The sequence below is a fragment of the Miniopterus schreibersii genome, assembly GCF_964146895.1.
Source record: "Miniopterus schreibersii genome assembly, chromosome: 9".
Taxonomy (NCBI): domain Eukaryota; kingdom Metazoa; phylum Chordata; class Mammalia; order Chiroptera; family Miniopteridae; genus Miniopterus; species Miniopterus schreibersii.
The window spans coordinates 22017666-22042926 of NC_138118.1; the positions used below are offsets into that span (position 1 = coordinate 22017666).

A 25261-nucleotide genomic window follows, 5' to 3' on the forward strand; every position below is an offset into this window, starting at 1 on the left:
TCACTATATTTTTTAAAAAAAGTAAAGGCTGCCCTGCCAGTGTGGCTCAGTTGGTTGGGCATCGTCTGGAGCATCAGGAGGTTGCTGGTTTGATTTCCAGTCAAGGGCGCATGCCTGGGTTGCCAGCTCGATCCCCAATAGGCATGCGGCAGCTGATCAATGTTTCACTCCTGCATCAATGTTTCTTTCCCTCTCTTCCTCTCTCTTCCTCTCTCTAAAGATCAATAAACTATTCTTAAAATAAACAAAAAAGAACAGGAAGGGTTGACAGCAAATTTCAGCTTCTCGTGCTCCAGAAAATACTATTTTAATTTAACAGAGATAATACTTATTATATATATATATTATAGTTACCCACACTAAAAAGACATTAAAGATATTCCTTTAATTGCAGAGACACCTCTGAACTGTACACAACAATACCATTTTTTTCTGGATTGGGGAAAGATCTATGTCCTATTTCTTTCAAATTCTTTTCATACTGACACAATGCATAGAACATGAGAAAACCCGTCAAATACCTCCATGGTTAAAAGAGATCTTCTCTGAAGGGAATTCACTGACTAGGGTGAAATCTATGAGAGCTGTACATATTCCTGGATGCCTCCAAATGCTTATATAGTTTATCGTTTCAGCACCAGATGGGGCCATATGTCTTGCTATATATTTTCAGGCACCATGTTCTGCTACTATAACATTTAAATATACCACTAATGGATGTTACTTTTCTCCTTTACTGGGAAAAATTACTATTTTCACTTGAGCTAGGGCAATCAATGCTTCCATAAAGTTTTAAGGAAAATAACAAGTGCTCAAAAACTCTAGTTGAATCATGAAATGAGTCATGGATTCAGGAAATCGATAACTTTGCCTTATATACCATCATGCTACTTTGTATTTCTTGCCACTACAATCAGTTAGTGTTTCTTGCAGTAAATGTATTCACTGCAGGTGCTTGGGAAAAAGGCAGAGAAAGTTGATGTGCACAATTCGAGGTGGAAAAATGCTGAGTGATAGGCAGGACACCGTAGCTCAGGTTTCCATCTCAGTGGGGAAAGTGAACAAGACTTTCTAGATACCTAAAGGGAAGAATCTTGGTGAAACATGGCTGCTAAGATAGGGAGTGACAGAGAGGTCAGGCTAACCAACAGGACAGCTCTGGAAACCAAGGAATGCACAAAGTGGGGTAGAAGAATGAGAGTGACAAATGTCCATATTTCTGGAAGCACCATGGCAGCAGGAAGCCTGAAACCAAAAGTAGCAATGTGAAAAAACTCAAAATTCTGGTTTTCAAAAAAATCATGTTGCATTCCCCCCCCCCCAGATATTAGTGCTTTGAAATGTGCTAAGATATGTCAAACCTTAACTCCTACCACTGTTGTAAGGAAAGCCAATTTTACAGAACAGTGTAGGGGTTAAAAGCAGAGGCTTTGAAATCAGCAGACTTGGGTTCCAGTCTTAGTTCTGCTCCCTTCCAGTTGAGACTTTGAGGAAGTTAAAAGATGAATAAGAACAATAATGTCTATCAGCATTAGGAAGACTATTGGAGACCATAAATATTAAGTGTCTGGTACCATGAATGTCTCAACAAATGGTTATTAATAATGAAGAAATTAACCAAGCTAGTGTCTCTTCACACAAGCAACAATGATTATTAGAAAAACCCACTGCCAATCCAGAGGTTATGGCAAAATATCAATGGAGGGAAAAATAGAATGAAGTCATATTTACGAAGCAGTGGAAAACATCCTACCCAAGAGAGCTGTTTGTCCCAATCTTTCAAAAATATCTACTCTATACTTATACCAGTTACAGAAGCTTTGGTGTTAATGTGCTCATCTTTTAAAATCTACCTGCGTCCTTATTAATTCTGCTCATTTACAGACCAGCATGAATTACATGGATTAGGTAGTCAGTGAAGAAATATGCAACTGAGTAGTCAAGATAAAGAAATGGAGATTTGATTGGAAAAAAGAGGTGGAACAGCTGACTCATTAGGGAGCCTAGAACACTTGGCAAAAAGGTGCAGAAAGAGTGCATGCTGGCCTTCCAAATGCAGCCCGAAGTATTCCGTATCTGGGGAGAATGGGAGAATAAAAAATCAAGAAGGGAGCTGAATAACATTCCATTGTACATATGTCCCACAACTTTTTCATCCACTCGTCTGTTGATGAGCATGTGGGTTGCTTCCATATCCTAGTTATTGTAAATAATGCTGCAATGAACATAGGGGTGCATATATTCTTTAGAATTAGTGTTTTGGGTTTCTTTAGATAAGCACCTAGAAGTGGAATCACTGGGTCATAAAGCAGTTCCATTGGAACCTCAATACTTTTATCCATACTGGCTTCACCAGTCTGCATTCCCACCAGAAGTATATTAGGGTTCCCTTTTCTCCACATCCTGGCCAACGCTTGCCATTTGTGGATTTACTGATGATAGCCATTCTGACAGGCATGAGGTGATATCTCACTGTGTTTTAAATTTGCATCTCCCTGACAATTAGTGACATTGAGCTTTTTTTCATATGTCTATTGGCCATCTGTATGCCCTCTTTGGAGAAGTGTTTATTCAGGTCCTCTGACCATTTTTAAATTGGATTATTTATTTATTATTTATTTATTTTATATTTTATTTTATTTTTGGTGTTGAGTAGTATGAGGGGAGGGTGTTTGAGGGACTTGTATGAAAGAAGTAAAGGGATTAAAAAAAATACAAGTTAGCAGTTACAAAATAGTCATGAGGATGTAAAGTACAACATAGGGAACATAGTCAATAATATTGCAATAAGCATGCATGGTGCCAGGTCGGTGCTGGAAATGTTGGGGGGAATATTTGTAAAGTACATGATTTTCTAACCATTATGCTTGAAACCAACACAAAATAATATTGAAAGTAAAATGTAATAAAATAAATAAATAGATAAAAAATAAGTAAGTAAATAAAAGGAGGGGGAAAGATGCTAAGCTAAACTTCTTTTTCTTTGAGATCTGCCTGAGTGTCTGAAAGACCAGGTCTTTTGTATTTCATTGAAAATTATTTTCTTAAACTGTTTGGGGCACAGACTGTGGGTTGTCAGTTCCTTTTATATCCTTTCCTCATAAGGCCAATCTGAATCATCACAAAGACTCTCAAATGATCCTTTAAGACAAAGATGTCTTATTTCTGAGATCAATAGTGTGTAACACCAGAAGATTCATCAAAGTGTAGCAATGATTATAAAACAACTTTCTACTGTGAGCTTTCACCACAACATGGAATGTATAAAAATCTCTACTCTCACCTTTGTTCACACTTCCTCTAAAATAACATTGTTTTATGTCTCCCTCAATCAATATGTTTTTATAAAAAAGGAGCATTGCTATTTTTGCACAAGTGGTCTGCAAGAATTCCAAGCAGCTACGGGATCAATCCCATCCAACACTCTCAACCTCCTAGGTGTCCCCATTTTCTTAAAATGACTAAAATCCAATATCTGTCTTCAAAAAAATATATAACTATGTTTATCCCACACCTGCAGGACCTGGTTGGGGAAAAACATGACTAGAAGAGAACAGAGGAGAGACGGGTCTTATTTATTTTTCTCATTAGGGTCACAGCCAGACTTGTTTTAAGCCAATGCCTATTTTTTGCACCCTAAACCATCACTGCCTCCTCTGTTTTAGAAGATAAACAACATATCTTTTTTAAGCATTTGGATCTCAAAATAACTAAAGATACTTAAATAAAAGAGACAATCAATTTATAAAAATGAAAGCCATCCAAGGATATATTTCACTCTAGTCCTCCACACCCTAGGAAAGGGATTATTATTATTTTTTAAATGAGGGTGATCCTTTCATGCAAGAGTTAACTATCATGACATTTAGGCTATCTTTCACTTTTAAAATTGATTGACTTTCAGAGTGATAAATCCCAAAAAGCTACATATAAAAAAAAAACCATGAACATAAACAATATATCTTCCCCCAAATCCAATAAACTATATCAAAATCCAAGCACCTGGGGTGAAATTTGAAGCATATATGCTTAAGAAAAGAGATCTAATAATATCTAAATAAAAGAAAAATATCTCAATGCAAGTGATTTGTACAAAAGGTTATTCACAACAAAAGAAACACAAATAATAATAAATATGGGTATAAATGTTTAATGCCATTATTTATTAATAAATGTAAGTTAAATGCAAACTAAGAGTGGGTGCTCATTATTTTAATTTTTTGGCTCTTACATACTTAAATGGCAAAGGGACCCTCCTGTACACTACCGATGGGAGTGCCCACTGGGATCTGCTTTCCATAGGGTAGTTTGACAAAAGGAATCAACAGCCTTAGACATACCCATACCTTTGTGGCAGAAACTTTTCTTCTAGTGATTTACCCTAAAATAATGATTAGGTAGTAGGAAGTAGGACTTGGAAGTCAGATAGACCTGGACCTGAATCTCATGTTAACTAGCCATTTATTAGGCCTGTGTATGTGACAATGCTATTTAAGACTTTCTTATTTAATCCTCTGAGCCTTCTAAAGAAGACTTATGCCTTGACTTCCTCAGCCCTATCCCTGAGTGAGAATCAAGAAGAGTAAGTACCTATTTAGGCTATTATATTTAGTGGAGAAAACACAAATAAAATATTAGCATACTACCTGGCACCTGGCAAATATTCAGAAAATCTTGCCATCTTTAAAAAGCTAATTTTATAAGGAAACAGATATGGAAGTATGAAGATGTTCATTAATACACTGTGAATACAGCATGACACTGATTAGCACATAGTTTAATGAAATACTATTTGACAGTGACTGTTAATTGCCCCATTCTCCCCTTCTTCTACAGTAACAGATGTTCAGCTGGCCACCTGGCTGTCCAGAGCATTCTCTAAATTTTCTAATTTTCCTTGTGGACACATGGATAAGTTCTGGCAAAGTGCTAAGTACAACTTCAGCATTATAACTTCAATGAGACATGAAAATGTAGGTCACGCCATTCCCCTATCTACCCTCCCGCTGACATAGTTGTGAGTCATCAGGGACACAGTGAGGAGGATAATACCCCAGAGGCGGTGGAACAACAAGGTGAAAGGACTATCACCGTTGACTTTGCAGAACACTCTGTCAATCTGGACTGACAAGCAGAAGAGAAATAAACTTGATTCGGGCTTGAGACACACAGTCATTTGGGGTCTCAACATGCAATCAAGCCATTTGTAACTAATTCAGCAATTTAAAATCAAAATGTTTCATGACACAGCAAAGTATTCACTATATTTTAAGTTCAAAAGTTAGATCACTATACCATTTGTACAGGGAAATCTTTGTTAAAAATATATACCCCCCTCTCTCTCTCTCTCTTCCTGCCCCCCCTCCCCACTACTCCCCCCCTCCCTTTGTGTGTAGATACTTAGAAAAGTGTCATGGAAGAGATAAACTAAAATGTTAAAAATATTTATCTCTGATGTAATTTTGAGTTGAATTTCTGAATATCTGCAATAACAATCTTATAATCATGAAAAAGAATTTTCTAAAGAACAAGGAAACCCACTATCATGCAGAAAATGCTATATATTTATATTTTTTAAAGTATTAAATTATTATCTTTATTTGGAAAATCCTTAATGCTTTATCAGAAAGATTAGGTTGTTTTCTTAAAAGTCACTGCATGGGCCCTTGGCTGGGTGGCTTGCTTGGAGCACCCTCCAGTACACCAAAAATGTTGTGGGTTCGATCCCCATTTGGGGCATGTATGGGAAGCAACCAATTGATGATTCTCTTTCACATAGATATTTTCCCTCTCTCTCTCTCTCTCTCTCTCTCTCTCTCATCAATAAGCATATCCTCAGGTGAGGATTTTTTTAAAAAGTCACTGCATGAAATACACACACACACACATATATGGGTATATGTATGAGTAATGCTTGTAGAACTCTACAATATATCAGCCAGAATGCCTTTGCCCTTTAAATATTAAAATAGAAAATCCAAATTTAATACTTGTGAAATGTTCATGTTAAATATTATAGTTGCAAATACATAATTTTTAATGCATTTAATTATTTTGACTATGGAGAACAAGTCAATACATTCTGTAGTTCTAATGTCTCCACCAATCAGAAGTGTGTGTCCCTTCCTTTACCAGGCAGGCACTGGGTTTTGAAGAAACCAGGATACTGCTCCACTCTCACCAAGCTTGCCTTCTTTTTGCAGCCATTAAATATGCCAGTTCTAGCAGAAAAGGAGTGCCCTTGGGTGGATCTTTTCACTCTTTTTTTAGTAACACCAAGTGCCATAATATTAAAAAGCAGAGCCCAAATACTTTGTAAGAAAAAAGGTTGTGATGAAAAATTTTAGGTCATCCAGGTTTTGATTGTGAAGAAGAAGAGGATTTTAACATTTATGTTTTGATACAGAAAACAAGTCACCTAAGTCTTCTTTAAACAATTACTTCAGGGAAGAAGCCAAGAATGATAAAATTATGATATAGAACAACCAAATGTAAGCTCTAAGGCATAAAAAGTTATCCAGATGTATTTTACAGAGCTGGTTGCTGAACTAATTATGAATGTCCAGAGAAAATGTAAAAAATAGTAACAATCACAATGTTCTGTATTTAAAATAATACATCCATATTTACAATACCAAGTAACAGAACAGAGAAGTTGGAGGAAGCTGGTTGGTGGAATGAAAAAAGGTTGATGGTGGGTAATGTATTTCATGTCTGCTATTGTGAAAGAATCAAAGGAACTTCTCTCTTGATGGAGAAAAACATTTTAAAGCCTTCTACTTGTTAAAATCAAATAGGAATTAAAAGTATGACCCAGGAAAAGATAAATGCAAAGACTAGACAGTGCATAAGGCAAAAACTAGAGAATATGTAAAACAGCTAGGATGCAAAAATATGAATTGAAATAACATGACATGAAGGGAAAATGTTGAAAAAATACATTATGATTTCAGATAAAGCCAAAAATTGACTGTATGATGTTTGCAAGGGTCATTTAATGAAAAGTTACATGAAATGTCAAAAATATGAGGAGAGCTTAGAACATCTATGACAATGCAAACCAAAGAGAGAAACAGTGCTATCACCCAACATACAATTCAAGCAAAATCAAACAAAAAGGAGGGGGGCATTTTCAGTTACTTATTTATTCTACAAATATTCACTGAGCACTACTCTGTGCCAGGCACTGTGCTGGGGTCTGGGGCTAGGAGGTGAAAAAAGCCACAAACCCTCATGGGACTTAGGTTTTAACAGGGAGAGATAGAGAACAGTGTAATGAAAAATGCATACAAGTGATAAGTACCAAGGAGAAAAATAAATAGAGGGGGACAGAGGGCATTTGGGGGAGAGAGAGGCTCATAATTTCAATAGGATGTCCAGGAAAGTTTGCCTTAAAAAGTAACATTGAACAAAAATCTAAGGGGGTGAGCAGTGGATCATAAAGATTATAGAAGAAGATTTAAATGGAGGGAATGGCAAAAACACAACCTGGAGGAGAAAGTGCCTCAGCGACTCAGGAGCAGCAAGGAGGCCTCAAGTCTAGAACAGGAGTGAGGGCAGGGGAGGCGATGAGAGAAGTGCATCTGACCTGCGTACAATGTGGGGGTTAAGGGCAAAACAGCCACACAATCAAAAATTTGCATTAAAATTTTGAATCCTTTGAGCTTAACTACTCATAGGAAGCCAGATCATTCAGGGCTTGATAAAAACTATAGAGATTTTGTCTTTTATTCTGAGTGAGTCAGGAAATTTGGGGAATGACACTATGTAACTTACATTTGAGCAAGATCACCCGGCTGATTTATGAGGCAAAGCAGGGAGACCCTGGGAAGGTAGGGCAATAATCCCAGTAAGAGATGATGGAGGCTCAGACACACAGTAGCAGTGGTTGCAGATCGTAAGAAAATACAATCTGGGGGATGCTTGCTGATGGAGTAAATGTGGGTTGTGAGAGAGAAGGGAGAATCAACGACGACTTCAAGAATTTTGGCCTGAACAACAGAAAGAGTGAAATTACTTACTGAGGTAAAGAAGACACTGGAAGTAGGAATGGGGCTGGAGGAAGAGCAGATCAATTTTGGACACGTCAAGTTTGAGAGGTATATTAAATACCTAAGTAGGAAGTAGCATATATTGCTCTGGAGTTCAGGTAAGAGTCTAGTCTAGAGATGTAAATTTGGGAGTTACCCATTCAGAGAATATAGGGATGAAAGAACCATGCAAGCAGTGTAGACAGAGAAGAGAAGTGGCCCCAGGAGTTAGCCGTGGGGCCTCCAATGTTCAGAAGGTGGGAGATGAGAAGGAACCAGCAAAAGCGATTGAGGTAGCCAGGGAAGTAGGTGTCCAGTGAGACGGCCAGGAAAACCAGGCGAAGAGTGGGGTTCTGAAAGTCACACGAGCAAAGCCTTGCCAAAAAGACAAAGTGACAATTTTCAAAAGCTACTTGTAGGTCAATAAAATGAGGACCAAGAACATTGACTATTGGATGCAGCAATCTTGAGGGCACTGGTGAGATTGATGAGGACAGTTTTTTGGAGTGGCGGAAACAGAAGCCTGTTTAGAGTGGGGTTCAGAAGCAAACAGGAGGAGAGCAAATGGAGATGATGAGTGTAGAAAACACTTTCCAGAAGTTTAGCTGAAAATGGGAGGAGAGAAATGGGGCAGAAGCCAAGAGGATTTCTTTCTAATGGCAGAACTAATAGCATGATAAGAAACACTCGTTATTTTAACCACATTTACTGATCAACTTGTATTATACATTAAGCTAATAACTGAAAAGAAAATACCAACATTTTAGTTATGAATAGATATAATGCAAAAAATAAAGTTCTGTTGTTAAAGATGTAACTTTTAGCTGTAAGCGTTCACGCAGAGCCCACTTCAGGGTGGGAAGAAGTTCTTCCAAAGCCACCCACAGAACTCTTACTACATTTCCCAATATTATGTTGTCCCTTCTGCTTCTGCAAAAAAGATAATTTCTTATCAAAAACTTCTGAAGTCATAGTAAGCTTTTCCAGAAACATAGGCTACGCATAACTTTATGATTAATATTACCTCCAAAGGACCGTAACCATATTGACTGAATTTTATGTGAGGCTTCTGATACTGAATGCTTAACTCATGAGCTAAAATCACAAAAGTCTCTTTAAACAGCAGGATGAAAATATTGCATCTCTTACAAATTAATGTTAAATTCACCCAATTCTTCTCTGTGCTCATAATTTTAAAACTTTGATAATCTAATTCATTCCTTACATAACTGTTTTAAAACCTGATTTTCCCAAAGTAAGTCCCATAGGAACCTTAATCATTGCTTACATCTATTTGCTAATTCTTCATCAGACCAAATACTGCTGCTTCTAGGTATTATATAAAAAATAGCTTTTTAAACTTTCAATAACCTAATAGTCTATCAAGCATCACTATTTCAATAAGTACTTTCCTTTTCAGTGTCTTTTAATTAAATATCTGAGCATTGCAATTATTTTCATCAGATGTTTTGTTTTCTCTTAATTTTGTATTTCTTAAATTATAATGCTTACATTTTGTTCTGGACATATTAAAACAAACATTTAAAATAATTTCTTAAATCAACTATTACTAACAGTATAATTAACATTAAGTTAAAAATAATGACCAGTTTTTTTCAGTATGAGTGATTATGTGTTTTAGAGGGTCCTTTATCCTAGTGTAACCAGGACAAGTTTTCCTGAATTCAATTCCCTTATCATTGTTGTTTGCAGAACTGGGAAGTTACAGAGGTCTGCAAATAATTCCTATTTGCCTATTAGTTTCAAAAATATTTAAACTATTTTTATTGAACAGAACACTGACTTCTATAATATTTCATTAAACATTTGCCTCATCTTGATAGAATTTTGTTTTAATCAATCTATTTTTTCATAATCTCTTCATATTTTACATGTTTTATGGTGGACCCTCCAGCTACACTGTAAACCAGGTCAGCAGCCCAAAGAAAAGAAACTCAAGATTCTTGTCACAAAACTTGGTTTTAGAATGTCCCTCATAGCCCCCCAAGCAGGTCAGGGCATAACTCTGCTATTCTCACAGTTTTTGAGACTTTAAGGTATCAGGAACACTGTCTCTCTTTTCCAAGGAAAATAGCTTTACCTCTACAAATCTAAAACTTACTCTGTTCAAAAATTTTAAAGCACTGGATACATGATAAAATGCAGACAATACAGCTATTGACAGCAACAGGTAACCAGTGGCTATAAAATCTACAGTGCTTTCTCCACACTTGAATCAAACAGGATCTCACGTATCTCAGATCTTGTTCTTGGTTAAAAACAGGATAAAAGAACTAAGAGAAATGCTCTTGGCTGGCACTGGAGGGATGAGGAGGTGTTAGCGACAAGGATCCGGTATCTTTTTGTTTCATTTAAACCCTGGCTTGACAGGAAACATAGGGAAAACTTAGCCACAAAAATGGCGCATCCGCTGTGCAGGCCAACAAGTAGATTCTCCCACCGCTACTTAGAATAAAGAAACTTATAGTGCTCTTTCTCTCATGTTTCTGGCCACAGTCATCTTTCTTCCCTTCTTCTGCATTCACTATTGTACTCTATTCCAATCACTTAATTTTCTTTCTTAAAAGTCTGAATGCCAAGAGGAAAAGCCCTTAGAAAATGGTCCATGAGAGTATGCCAATTCAGTTAAAAATCTATATAGACTCTTGGGTTTGTTAAAATGAGAATGTGACTTGATTGACCTACTTTTAGTTTACTTTTTTTAAAAATAAGAGGGATTGAGTGACTTTGAGGGTGAACTGAATTTTAATTCTGAACGCTGGGAATGTAATCCCAAGTTTCTACTCTGCTAAAGAGCATGCCAAATGAGGTGGTGGTGATATTTAATATTTGACTAGATGGGTCCTATTGTATTTTCTGCTTTTAAAGTGACTTCTTTGGAAGGAATTTCATTTGTTGATTTATGTCACAAGTACTTATTGAGCACCAACTTTATGGACCAGGGGTCTTTACAGCCCAGGGCTTGTATCTCTTGAGACAAGACTCTTTCAAGGGTGATAGATATGCATACAAGTGAAATGCAGCATGAGTGATATTTCCCTCTTTGTGGCAGGGAAAAGTGATGTGTTAGAGAAAGTTTTACAGTGGACATGAAAGATAACTAGGAATGCAAGGGGCCACAGGCCACCAAAGAAAAAAGAAAAGCTTGAGCCAAAGTGAAGGGGCACAAGTATCGAGAGTCAAGTCAAGCTGGATAGGTAGCCAGAGTTTAGGTTTGAAGCACTTTGAATGCCCTGGTAAGAGCAACATATGACATTAAGAGTTACATGAACCTATGGGTCCTTCTCAATAATGAGTAGAAACAACACAAAATTCCATCTAATATTTTCTAAATAGTTTACATGGATGGAGACCTTATTCCTCTATTGCGTTTCATTACTGAAGTCTGTTGCTGAAGAATTTCTTTCTGAGAATTACAGAAAAACACTATGTAAAAGGAAAAGCATACCAATATCTGTCGCTACAAACTTGCCAAAAGCTTTTTAACACTGGCCTTAGACAAACAATAATTTACATTAGGTCAGTAATGACTATAGCATGTTTATTGAACTTTTTACATTATGGAAAGAGAACAGGTTGGTTGCCTAGGCTAACAGAATTTCCTAGGTTAATAGGGGATGCATAGGTTGCTATTTTCATGGATCTGTGTGTGGGTATGTGGGTTCTGTATGTGTGTGTTTGGCATTTAGTGCAATGGAAATTTCCAGCTGTGTTTTGATCAACTAATAGATGCGTATCTGGGATTTATAGATGACTGAGTAATAAGATATGTAATATGCAAAAAACTCTTCATTCATTATTACTGACTAACATATAAGGATCTTGAGAGGTCCAATCAGTGGGACAGCACCTTCCAGCCTACAAATATTAACTGGGATAAATGTGAACACATTTTCTCACTGAAACTGCATAGTCTGGCATTTTGGACTATAGCAGAATGAAACAAACAAGCACAATTACTTCCGCACAAAAGTCTATATCAATCTTTGCTTGATGACCTGTTTTCAGTGAATTTCCTCCAATAATGCAATCACCCCCCCCCAAAAAAATCTCCAGAAAACTGTGTACTACAGTCTCAGAGCCTCACATTTAAAAAGCCAGAACTCCCCATGTATTCATAGGGAAAACTCACTGCATGGACATACACTTTCTGTCGGCAGTTAGAGAAGACCTAACCTGTCTCGGGGTAAAAGGGTTTATACACTCTTATCATTACCAGAGAGATTATTTGGCTAAATATTATCTTCATTTGCCTGAATGCCATTGAGTCTGATGCAACTTAACAGCTCATTATGTTTGTAAAAATGAACAGTTGTTTTATTTTTTATTTTTAATGACAGATCTTGTAGGACTCTAATTAAAAAATGTGAAGGAGGGGGAGGAAGAGGAGGAGGAGAGGAAGAGGAGAGAGAGCCACCACCTTGAAAAGCTCCCATCAAACAGGGAACGGGATTTTTTTTATTTTTTATTTTTTTTTATGATGGGTGTTTTATCATTTTGAGGGGAAGGAGGGGTTAATATAAGATTGTGAATAAACTGAGGAACAAAGAAGCATCTTGTGTTTTCTTGATTTCTTCTGCCAAGAATACTAAATAGCTAAGATGTAATGGAAGATTAAATGAAGAAAATAAATTGGAATCACAGGCAAGAGGGATACTCTCTTGTGGGATGGATGATGCCCGGATTGTGCTGTGTCTTAAAGGATTTAAGGGCAACATGTACTAGCCATTCTTGGCTAATTAAAAGTGATTTCATTCTCTGTGTTTCTTTCCAGGAATCAATTTTGCAGACAGCATTGACACCTATGTCCAAAATTCTTGCCCCATTTTGATAAACTTTTAGCTAAGAATCATAGGTATATGAACCCATTCTTTGAAATCTTAGCACCAGGAGTTTGCCTTTGTCACAAAACATAATCTGCCACCACCAAAATTTTTTTTGTGTGTGTGTTTTTATTTATTTATTTATTTATTTATTTATTTATTTATTTATTTATTTTCTAAGTTTTTATTTTTGTTTAAAGTATTACAGATGTCCCTTATTCTCCCCAATGACCCGTTCCCCCCCCTTTCCTTCCCCCTCCCCAGTCACTCTCCCCACCAAAATTTAAACTTTTAATTGGGATAGACATAACTGTGGAAATTATATGACATTTCCTTGGCAGCAGGTGTTGAACAAGACATACAAGATGAATGTTTTAACTAACATTTCATTTATATATTTTGCTACTTACACTATTATTTTCAATGTGGTAGGGTATTTAGGAGAACTAAATGCATTTCAGAATAGACAGGCAAAACCCTACCAACGTCTGTATTCAAGCTTCTCTTTGGGTGAGTAATCTGAAATGAGTAATAAATACAACCTTATCTTTTTGTTTCTTTATATAGAAAAAATAAGGGAGGAGGCACAAAAGATGCTTAAATTATTAAATGAAACAGTAAATGTTCCATGTTCAAAAGGAGAAAGTGCTGCTCATACGCTCACAGAGATATTTTTAAAATGAATTCACATCTTTATTTGTCTGTCCTTTTTATGACTTTCTACAGACAAAATCTGATTCATATAATCTAACATTTATTTCATTATTCTCTATTCTGGTATGCTCCCACCAGGGTTCACTTTATATCTGTAACAAAATTAACTCCTCATAGAGAAAAAAAAAAACTATTAAAGTCCAGCACAATACTAGGCAAACAGTAGTTGTTCAATGAAGATCTGATGAAATGAGTTCTATTGATCTCAACTGGACTCAACCCCTCTGGAGAGGGACAGAGCTATATTCAGGTCACAGGAAGAAGCAGACCTTCTTCTCCTTTCTTTATGTTGGAGGCAGGAAAAAAACAGGCTTCAAATATCCAGGATAATTCCTACCATTAATCTTAATCATTTTTCTAAAGGATGTAATCTTATAATGCTCAAAATAAGGCCATATCAATTTTGAGAAGCAGAAAACATATATATCCTTATTTATTTATTGTGTGTATATATGCATATATATGTAACATATATATATACATATTTATATACAAAATACTTATATAAATATGTTAGATACACATATTATGTGTCATTTCCTTATTCTGTAAGCCATCAAGGGAAACTTTATCATAACCAAGTATTACTCTTGAAGAACCCATTCATCCATACTCCTCAAATACAAAATTCTTGCATCCAACTCTTCTATAGCACAATATAGATACATGTCTTCATTACACAAGGAAAAATATACTTGCACATCTATTCTTGACAGCTGCTACTTTAACCCCTTCCTAAACTTAATTATTTTTTTATTAATTTACCACTTAATTCATTAATTTACCACTTCATGTATCCTTAATGTATACTGTGACATACAGTAGATAAAATCCTATCACATTTTCATGAGTTAGAAGGAAAAAATTGCTAAAGTCAACTTAAAAACAAATTCTTAGAAGCCTATTCTATGGGTTATTTTCTATTGCACTGTTTTTATGCAAAACACGAGTTGCAAGCAATTACAAAGATACTAGTTTATGTCGTAGATAGCCTTCAAGCAGTGTGGCAGATAGCTGACTGAAATATCACATTAATACCTGTGATTATTTTAAAAATAACAAATAAAATAATTTTAAATGTGATGAAGTAAATAGTTTTGATAAAAATTAATAAAATTAGCCTGATACTCTGACTATACTCAAGTGTTTCCCATCCTTGGGAGGGGGAAGCTTTTTAAATGTTGAGTTGTGACTATAGTCTCTACTAAAATAGATAAAAAATAGATCATTTTAAGCAGCAGCATTTCTTCTTATTTCTTCTCAAGGCACTGAGTTAATCAGTTCAGAGGAAAAGTTCAGCTTCAACTCCTACATCTTGTGGTAACAAACTTGGAGTTCTACCATTCAATAAGCAAGCAGTCTTCCAACTATAATACTCTATTTCTCTCTATTATTTTCTTCCTTTCCAATTATCATCTTCTGTAGTATTGTATGCATTTGCTGCCTCCACTTTTCCTTCCCTGATATTTCTCTGACACTGTGTGGTCTTTGCCACATCTTCACCTCTCCAGGAAAGACATGCCCTTGAGGACCACCAATGGCTCACTCTTCAGAGGATGGCTCCAAGTCATAGCAACTATACCAAATACACTTATATCAAATGAGTAATGTATTTGAGGACTTATTAAACATTAAGGTATTATATAAAAAGTACAGCATTATTATACCTCCAAATGCCCTATCAAATTTCCACTCTGACTGCCACAGTGAAACAGACTTTTAACTGATATTCCTGATTCCCAGTCTCACTCTGCTCCAGTCCACCCTATACTGTACTCTTGAGTTATTGCTCTAAAATACAGAGATCTACTGAAGTCATTCTGCTGCTCAAAATTCTTCAATAGTTCTCCATTATATACTGGACAAATTCCAAACTCCAAACTCTTCAATAAGCCATTAGAAATCCTACCTATTATTTGACATTTTTCCACTAAGACACACCCCTCCCAGTTTTTTCTTCTTTCCAAACACCACACTCTCTTTCCCATTCAGTGCTTCTGTGTATGCCATCCTTTTTGAAATTAATGCCCTTCCCTCCTCAAGTCCTACATACCCACACTGCAGGGTCTACACCCAACCCTGTCTCCTCCTGGAAACCTTCTCAGAGGTGAATTCAACTTGCATTACCACACAGCTCACACCTTCATATTCTGCAAACTCTGCTATGTATAAGAGCTATTTATGGATGGGTCTCTCTCTTGCAAAAGCTTAGCAAACCAACTAGAGGAATATTCTCTCTAGAGAAATATTTATCATAAGGCAGATGCTCAATAAAGACTCACTGAATTGACTTGTGCTTGTATCTTCACCATTAATGATTAAGGATATTAAAATAGTTATTTGGACCATCTGAAAAAGTTTTCCATTAACTTTTAAATGAAGCTATTAGTGCTTTTCAAATGTAATAAAAACAAATAGCCTAGACTTGATAAATATGAAAATGTTATTTTAAGAAATATACACAAATCAATTGCTGAAATAGAAAATATAGCTATATCTTATATCTATTACATAACCAAAAACAACAAGTCTGATTCTAACAACTTACGCATGGAGAAAGAAAATAAACAAGACGAACAAATAGCAAGCAAAAACATGTGTCACTGACAAAACTTAATATATTATGTGCCCGTGCCCTAGTACTTGGGACTCCCATCTCAGCGACTGGTTCAGTTATCCATCCACCTGCTGATAAACTTGAATCTTTGGACCAACTCCAAGATTGTCTGGCCTCCTGAAGTTCCTCTGGCTAACAAAGCCTATGAGGTCAGCCACTATAGTCCACACTCCTCCTTCTAGGGTTACTATGACACTGAAACTGCCTTAAGAAGAGGAGAGAGGGATGGGAAGTTTTCCAAAGCCTTTGTTCTGTGGCACTAGTTTTGTTTTAGGATAGCATGAAACTTGCCAATATTTCTACTTAAGAAAAATAAACTAAGATTAGTAGTATCACAAGGTTAACCTAGATTCATGGTTTTTAAACCCTGGCTGTATTCTTTAATCACCTGGGGAATTTTAAGAAAATATCTATGTCTGGGCCCTATACTCACACATGAATTTGATCCAGGGTGCGGCCCAGACATCAGTATGTTTTAAAGTTCCAAAGGTGTATCAGTGAGTTCAGGCTGCTAAAACAAAATACCATAAGCTATGTGGCTCAAACACCAGACATTTATTTCTCTCAGTTCTGGAGAATGAGAAGTCCAAGATCAAGGGGCTGGCATATCTGATTCTGGATAAGGATAGTGGGGTCTCTCTCCCGGGATTAGAGACAACTTTCTCACTGTATCCTCACATCGTAGAGAGAAAGAAGGCTCTAGTCTCTCTTTCTCTTCTTATCAGGACACTGGTCCCATCACGGGGCTCCACTCTTATGACCTCTTCTAAAACTGATTACCTCTCATGCAGTGTCTCTCATGGGAGCTCTATTTTTAAGACACAGGTAGTGTATGGATCTAAGTGATGCTTATGTGCCTTTCTGGGAGAATCAAAGAATGTGAAGATTTGGTGCCAGAAGTGGCATTAAAGATTGATGGCTCAAGGTAAATAGTGACCTAACTCTTCACTTGGGATCAGAATCAAAAAAAGGAAAGGTCAGATGAAATGGGCCCATTTCAACAGCAAATAGCTACTGCTGTCTAAGAACCTTCACAGTTCTTTTTCTCTATGACCTGTACTTTAAATATTTATTAAGTACCTACTATAGGTTCTAAGTCCAAGAATACTAAATCCAAGGATGAATGAAATACTGTCTTATTTCAGCTAGTCTAGAGGGGGGATAGAGAGATACACTGCAAAATTATACAGTGACTGCTAAAATAAATCATGGATAATGTGCTGTGGGAACAGAGCACTCACTCCTGAACTAATAGCTAATCTCTCCCCTTAATACCAGTCTCTAAAGGCCACAAAATGGCCACTGAACTGTCTTCACTATTAATGCTCTACCTAAGGCCACCAGAATGTCTCTGTGATTTTTGTACGACTGACACAACACAGTCCAATAATAACCCACGTACATCAGCACTTCAAATAATTTTAATGGCCTTAGAAGTTTTTCTAGTTGAGTTGACAACTTCTCTTCAGTTCTATCAATCAATACTATGAAAAAATACTAGCAATACTTTATCAGATTTTTTCACTCTAAAATAGTGCTGCCCAATAGACTTTCTACAGTGATGGAAATTTTCTATTATCTGTGCTGCCCCATGTGATAGCTGTGAGCCACATATGGCCACTCAGCACCTGAAAAGCGATTGAGAAACTGAGTTAATTTATTTTAATAAATTTAAACTGAAATAGCCACATATGCTTAGTGGCTATGGTATTGGACAGCACAGTTCTAAAATATAAGTGCTTTAGGATTGTGCAATATGATAAACTAATTTTTCCCTTAATGCCTATACAGTATGTTATATATGTCTCTGAACAATTAAAAACACAGATAAAAACTGGTTTCCTTTTGTAACCTGAAGTTGCTGCTAGAGATTACTTCCAATAAGACATTAACAGTTAAGAACAATTGAAGCATATGCATGTCTTCTTTAAATTGGCTCTGACTTTCACCATTGGCCTTCATGATGAAGTGGGAAACATACTAAAATATTTGAAAGTTATTTAACATACTAAGAGATATTTGGGAAAGACTGTTATTCTCAACTAGTACTAAACAAAGTATCTTAAAAGTGAGATTTAAAGGCTTTCAATGTAGGGATTGAATCAGATCAGCTGGATTGTAGGCACCATGAGTTTTAGGACTCTGTATATTTATGCACTGCTCAATCATGAGTGCCTACCCATGAGTGCCAACCAGGTGTCTAGCACTTAGTAAGCATGTAAGGAAAATAGTTAAAATAGTATGTCTGGGAATGTTCTATATCTGGATCACAATGATTGCTAAATGTTTTCATTTAAAAAAAAAAAAAAAAAGAGGTAAAAAAAGTAACATTGGAGGGAGCACATGGGAAAGGTCATGAATGGAGATCCTCTGAAAGCAATGGGAATGGAAATGCAGTGTCACATCTCATATGGAGCCTGCTAGTAAGTTCTAGTAGCAAAGTGACCTCCTGGGAATGAAAGGAGAAGAGACTCAAGCTTGGGAGTCACAAGGAACATATAGGCTGAGACAGGCTGTGTGATGTTAGGTAAGTCAGTTGACTTCTTTGTATCTCAGTTTTCTCTCCTGTAAAATGGTCCTAGCTGGTTTTTCTCAGTGGTTAGAGCATCAGCCTCAGGACTGAAGGGTCCTGGGTTTGATTCTGGCCAAGGGCACATTCGGTTGCAGGTGTTTAAGAGGCAACCAATTGATGTGTCTCTCTCACACTGATACCTTTCTCTTTCTCTCTCTCTCTCTCTCTCTCTCTCTCTCTCTCTCTCTCTCTCTCTCTCTCCCCCCCCTCCCCCCCCCAATCCACTCTCTCTGTACAGAAGTGGAAAAAATATCCTCTGGTGAGGATTAAAAAACAATAATAATAATCAAATAAAATGTGTAAAATGAAAACACCTACCTCAAAGGGATTTGGGGAGAATGAAATGAGAAAAAAAAATATAGAATGTTCAGCACTGGGTCTGCACCCAGAAGACACTGTGTGGATGGTAAATAGAAATAAAATACAAGCTCATCTTCTTACTTGAGCCCTTCCTCTGAGGTCCTCTGGTCCTGAATGAGGGGGTTTCATTTCCATTCTACAGGCTGAACAGTTGGCAAGTGGGTGATCAAGCACAGTTACCAGGTTAGACATAACTGCAATCTCTTTAGAGTAAGGGGAACAGAGAAACTCAGCTTATACTTCCAGAAAAAACTGAATTTTTTCCAGAAGCAAAATTCCCATAACATAAAATTTTAAGCAAGTTCCCAAATCTCAAGTGCAGGCATGAGAGCATAAAAGAATTTATCAATGAAATAATTTATCCTGGCAAATTTCCCTGAGTGTAATAAACATAGTCTATGTAAAAAGAAAAGAGAGATCTTTTTTTTTTAATTGCTAGTCTTAAAATCAAAAGTAATTAATTTTCTAAATGGAAATTAGTTATTATTTCAGGGGGAACATAAATATTTTCTATTCCTGGTTACAATTTGTTTTCAGAGTCTAAACAGACCGAGCTGCAAGTCACAACAAACTGGGTTCCACCGACTTCATATTCAAGACAAACTAAGCAATTAATCCTTGCAGAGGAATTGGGTATAATTTATAGTTAATGTGGCCCTTACAGCAGTAAAACATGACTTAAAAGTTCAGAATCTGATTCATTATATATTTAACAATAATATTTATTTTTTAACTTAATTTTAATGTTGACACTATTACGGATGTCCCCATTTCCCTCCCCTGCCCCTTGTTCACCTCTACCTAGCCCCCACTCCCCCTTTAACAATAATATTTAAACTTTTAAATTTTGTGTATCTTGCAGGGGTGTAACTCAATTCAACGATCCTGAATTCTCACTAGTTCAAAGGAACTATTCCTTAAAAACTTTTAGTATATGTGCTGCCGAAGCGAGCACTCCTTAAAATCTTTTAAAACAGCTACCTCTCCTCTATGACTCACAGTTAAGCTTCCTTACAGGAAAGCCACTGCAGTTTTTCCTATTACTTGTTCAGTGGGTCAAGATTAAATAATAATTAGAGTCATACAGTCATCACATTAGTTCTCCACCTAGTAGAAAAGCTCTCAATTATTTTAGAGAAGGTTCAAATTCACTCAGGGAATTATCCTGGAGTCATCTTTAAGTTCTGCCTCTCTTATTAAGAATCTCCTTTGGCTAAATAACATTAAATGTTGTATTACTCATGTGATTTAAAAAAAAATAATATTAAGTCAGGTATCAGAAATCAAATCACAGTAAAAACTTGTTAATAATCCAGAGATTATGCTAATATTTACATTTCAAACTAGCTCAGTAGTTGTCAAAGTGGGGACCTGGACCATAGTATCAGCATATCCTGGGAATCTGTTAGATGTGGAGATTCACAGGTCCCACTCTGGACATACTGAATCAGAAACTTGTCAGGGTGGGCCCTGAAATCTGTGTTTTAAAGATTTTTTTCTGGTGATTCTGATGCACACTAAAATTTGAGAAGTGTGATCTAGCTAGTTGGCAAAAACAGTTGAGGCCTCAGGCCAATCTTCACAGAATTGTCCAGGTAGAATTGTCCAGAATTGTCACAATATATTTAACACCCCCCACCCAAAGAAAACCCATACGTTCCTCTTTAGTCTCTAGTAGTAATTTTGAAAGAATTTGTTTCAGTCCAAATAATCTTATGAGATTTTTTTCTGTTTTGAAGTTATTTGGAAGAAGTAATTGGTCTATATGTTCATTCAAAACATCAGGACATTTTGGACAAAAAGTTATAAGGTTATTAAGATAGTCTTAATTGTTAATAATGAACAGGTAGTGAATTCTATAAATGGTTACAGATAATGATAAGAATGGCAGCCTAACATTCAAATTGTCCCGGAGCTGTCACCCTGCACAGCAAGTCTCAGTAGGCAGACCTCTCCTGAGCAACTGTTAGATGCACCAGGCCTCTTGTTGGCTTCAGGGGTACCGAAGATGAGTAATAAACACATCCATGAATACTAGAGCAGGTGTTAAGGGAAAGATAATTGAAGTGGAGGCTGAATTTTTTATTTGTAGATAATGTGCCTCAGTTTTTCAAAATGTGCTGCCTTAAGATCAAGATACTTATCAGATTTGAGGTTACCAAGGCCCCTAGGTCAGCCTGTAGGCAACACTGTAAAAGGCCAACTTTTTTAAAATGGAGAAAGGGTAATAAAGGAGTCAACTGCCAGTCTCAAAAAAAAAAAACAACAACAAAAAAACCACCCCACACAATTTGAGTTTTAATACAGGCTAGCATTCAACATCATCACATAAACTTGTGATACTCTTAAACAATTAATTAAATCCTTTACAACTAAATTTAACATCATCAAAGCGTTAAAGAAAATATCCAATAAACTAAAATCTAAATGAGCAAAAACAAGTTACAAATAATGCTTTATTGAGAAACTGCAAAATGCAGCATATTGGAATGGGCTATCATTCAGCCACAAAAAGGGATGAAGTACTGATACAGGCTACAACATGGATGAATCTTGAAAATATTATGCTAGGTGAATGAAGCCAGACACCAAAGGCCACATATTATATGACTTCATTTAAATGAAATGCTCATAATAGGCAAATCTATAGAAGAAATAATAGATTAGAGGTTGATAGAGCTGGGGTCAAGAGAATGAGGAATGACTGTTAATGGAGTTTATTTTGGGGGTGATTAAAATGTCCTATATTAGTGGTGATGGTTGCATCACTTTGTGAAAACACCAAAAACTACTGAACTGTAGACTTTAAAAAGATGAATTGTATGCCATGCGAATTATACCTCAATTAATAAAAAAATCGTCACATATTCAGGGAATGTGGTTTGGAAGGCATACAAAGCAGTTTTCTCTGATTTATTTCTATACTACAGTGAGATTTACTTTGAATAATAATCTAAGTATCAAGGCAATTTGGCTTTGTTGTTAAAACAGATCTACAATGGAAATGTAAATTCAACAGGTGTGTATCTGATGATCACAACACTTTCAAAAAATGTCTTCCCCTATCCAGAATCAACTGCATGATGTTAGAGAAAACCAGGACCAGAATCCCCTGCAAGTCTTAAAAGTCGCTGTGTGCATCATATCACCCTTGAGTACTTCCACAAAGCTTTTGGGATTTAAATTATGTCCATGTATGGGGGAGGGGGGTGTTCTATTTATTGAAAATTATCTCCATGTTTGCAATGAAATGATTTCTTTTTGTAAAGATGACTGTGCCAAGAGCAGTGCCATCTATTGAAAGAAAATGTAGATTAATATCTACTTTGTTATGAACTTCCTAAAATCAAAACAGAACAAAACCCTGTTATCCTCTAAAATGAGTAGGTGCACTTATAAATGTAGGTAGATGTTCCAACTTTCAGGTGTGTGCCTCCATATCTATTACAGTCATTGTAATAGGAAATCCTCCTAAAGGAAAAAAAGACATTTCTTTAATAAAATGCAAAAATCCAATCTTACAATTCTTCTGGAAAATGACCAGAACACTTGAACTTGTTCAGCTGTGCTGGTCACTCTAACTGGCTACTTCTGAATGCAATTTCAGTATTACATGTGTAACCTAAAAGGTGGTGGGTGAAAGATGAATCCATGAATAAATACATCAACCTGCAGCTCTCCTCTATCTTTGGCACCAGTGGAAGAACGTTGACAGAAATTTTAATTGAAACTTTTTTTTTATAAACTGCCTAAACTTGCATGTGACTAAATAAAAAGTACTAAAAACACTGAAAAGTCAGGTTGGTGCTTGTTCCTGTTACTACCTTTCAGGAATTGTATGAGTGTGTGTGTGAGTGTGTGTGTGTGTGTGTGTGTGTGTGAGAGATGCGCATCAGACACGTGTATTTTTCATTCAAGCCCATAACATCCGTAGCATGAATTTAACAGCAAAAACGCGATGTAGTATGCAGCCCCGCACCGTGGCTGTTTCTCTGGTTGTATTTATCTTTTTCTGTGTACCGAACAGGCTCTTCCCACACTTCGCAAGACAGGCGGGAGAGGAGCTGTGCGGGCAGGGCAGTGACCGCCCGTCTTTCCGCGCGGGTGGGAGCACGAACCCCCGCGAGCGGGCGGAAGGCGGCGGAGGCGAGAGGCGGCGAGGGGGCGCGCTCTCCCACGCCGCGCACACCCCGTGGGGTCCGAGCGCACCGTCCCTCTTTCCTCCGTGCTAGATGGGGGCGGCGGCGAGTACCTAACGCTCCGAAATACCCCCGCCCGTGCCCCAAAGGATCCCGACGGGAAACCCCCGAGGTCTCATCACTTACCCAGGCGGCAAACGCAGAGCAGCTGAATGCAAGCGAGGAAGCGCGTTAGGATTCGCATTTCCAGACGATCCGGGGGCGCCCGCCACGCAGCTGCTCAGCTTCTCCGGGTGCAGAGGGAGGAGACGTGAAGGAAATGTTTTCTCCTCCAGCGTATAGATGTATAGATTGATGTGAGAGTGTGTGTGTATGTGTGTGTCTGTGTGTGTGAGAAAGAGGTAGAGAGAGAGGGAGAAGGAGAGAGAGAAGGAGAGAGGGAGAGAGAGGGGGAGAGAGGGAGAAATGATCGAGATCGAGAGAAGGACGCGTGCAGTGCTCGTGGGAACGGGAGCCACTAGCCCAGGCGCATGTCCGCGGGCGGGCGGGCGGGAGTGGGTCTCCGCGGGCTGCCGCGACCGGTCTGAGCGCTCGGAGCGCGGCGGCGCCTGGGCGGGTGCGCGCTGGGCCGGGCTGGGCGCGCGGCCGCACGACGGGGGCGGGGCCGGGGCCGGGGCGGGGGCGGGGCGGGGGCGCAGCGCCGCGGCGCCGGGAGCCAGCCTCCCGCAGGGGTCGCGCGTGGGGGGGCTGAGGGCCGCGGGTGTAGCTCAGGGTCCCTGCTCCCATGTAGAGATTCGCAGGGCGACATCCCCCGTCCCCGCCCCTGACAGGGGCTTTCCTGTCCTGGAGTTAGCGGAATCCGCAGGGGTTTAGGAGACCAGTGCTCTGACCCCTGGGCTACGGAGCCCCAGGGGAACCCGCTGGGGTTAGAATCCTCTCGGAGAAAAGGTCTCTTCATTAAGGCTCCTTCACCCTTTTGGAAGGTCAAGTCATTAAGATCCCCACTGCCCCGCACAGCCAGAGATTGACCTTTGGGATTCACTCCTGGAAATGTTTCCATTTTATTGCTGTCCTCCCTGCAGATGCTAAGCAGGTCCCATCAGGAAGTGGTGGGGAAGCCTGCGTAATCCGGGAGCCCTCTCGCCCCCTTTCCTTTCCATTTTCCAAATCACCAAAGGAGTTTGACCCCTTTACTTACTTCTAGGGCAGTTGGCTGCAAATAATCTCCGGCCCTGACTGTGCGACCAGTCAGGCCCTGCCCCTTCCCCAAACTCCACGGTGTCCAGGCTTGGAGGAACTTTCAACTGCAGTGGGTCGCAAGCGAAGATTTTTTAATTGCTGGATTGAAGGATAAACAAAAGAAATATCATACGCGCCTCTGCCGCCTCCGAGCTGGAAATGTCAGCTGTGCGTGCTGGTTCGCGCGGTGGTCTCCGGGTCTAGACTGTCAGCGCCTCGACGGCTGGGAGTTTGCCTTTGTTATCATAACCTAGCTCCTCACACAGAGGCAGAGAGAGCCAGCAGGTGTTCCCTAAATGTTTGTTGAATTAACTAAGTGAAAAGATAATGCAGCGCCCTGAAAATTCATGCACTTTTCAAAGATTTTCATTTATATATCCCTTAACTATAAGAACATTTTTTTCCTACTTATATGAGACCGAATTTGGAGCTTTTTGGAAGTGCACTCCAAGACACAGAAAATCAAGTTCTGATTTTACCTCTTGTATTCTTAGCAACCATTTGATGTAGGTTATCTGCACAGTGTGTGCTCCTGTTCTTGTCTCAAAAATAGTATTTTAGTTTTCGATTTTTAAAGAAAGTTACTACGTACAAAATCAGGTTCTGAGTGTATTGCAAGTGTTGCCGTCTGTTCTCACTAATATCCACAGCCTCTGAACCCCAGGTGAAATGTGCAGAGGCAGTAATACTATTTGCTATTACTTCAGGAATTGATGTAATCATGTCATAAATTTCAAATCGATCTA

At 38.1% G+C, this 25261-nt stretch overlaps 1 protein-coding gene across 4 annotated transcripts in view; it reads right to left on the minus strand.

Moving 5' to 3' along the window:
* Nucleotides 1-23876, minus strand: part of PTPRZ1 (protein tyrosine phosphatase receptor type Z1) — a 168546-nt gene extending 144670 nt beyond the window's left edge. For all 4 annotated transcript variants that reach the window (XM_081147669.1, XM_081147668.1, XM_081147667.1 and 1 more), the window contains exon 1: nt 23463-23876. In XM_081147669.1, coding sequence (XP_081003795.1) covers nt 23463-23520 — 58 coding nt within the window. In that variant the 5' untranslated portion in view covers nt 23521-23876. The remainder of the gene's footprint in view (nt 1-23462) is intronic.
* Between the last annotated feature and the right edge of the window lie 1385 nt (nt 23877-25261).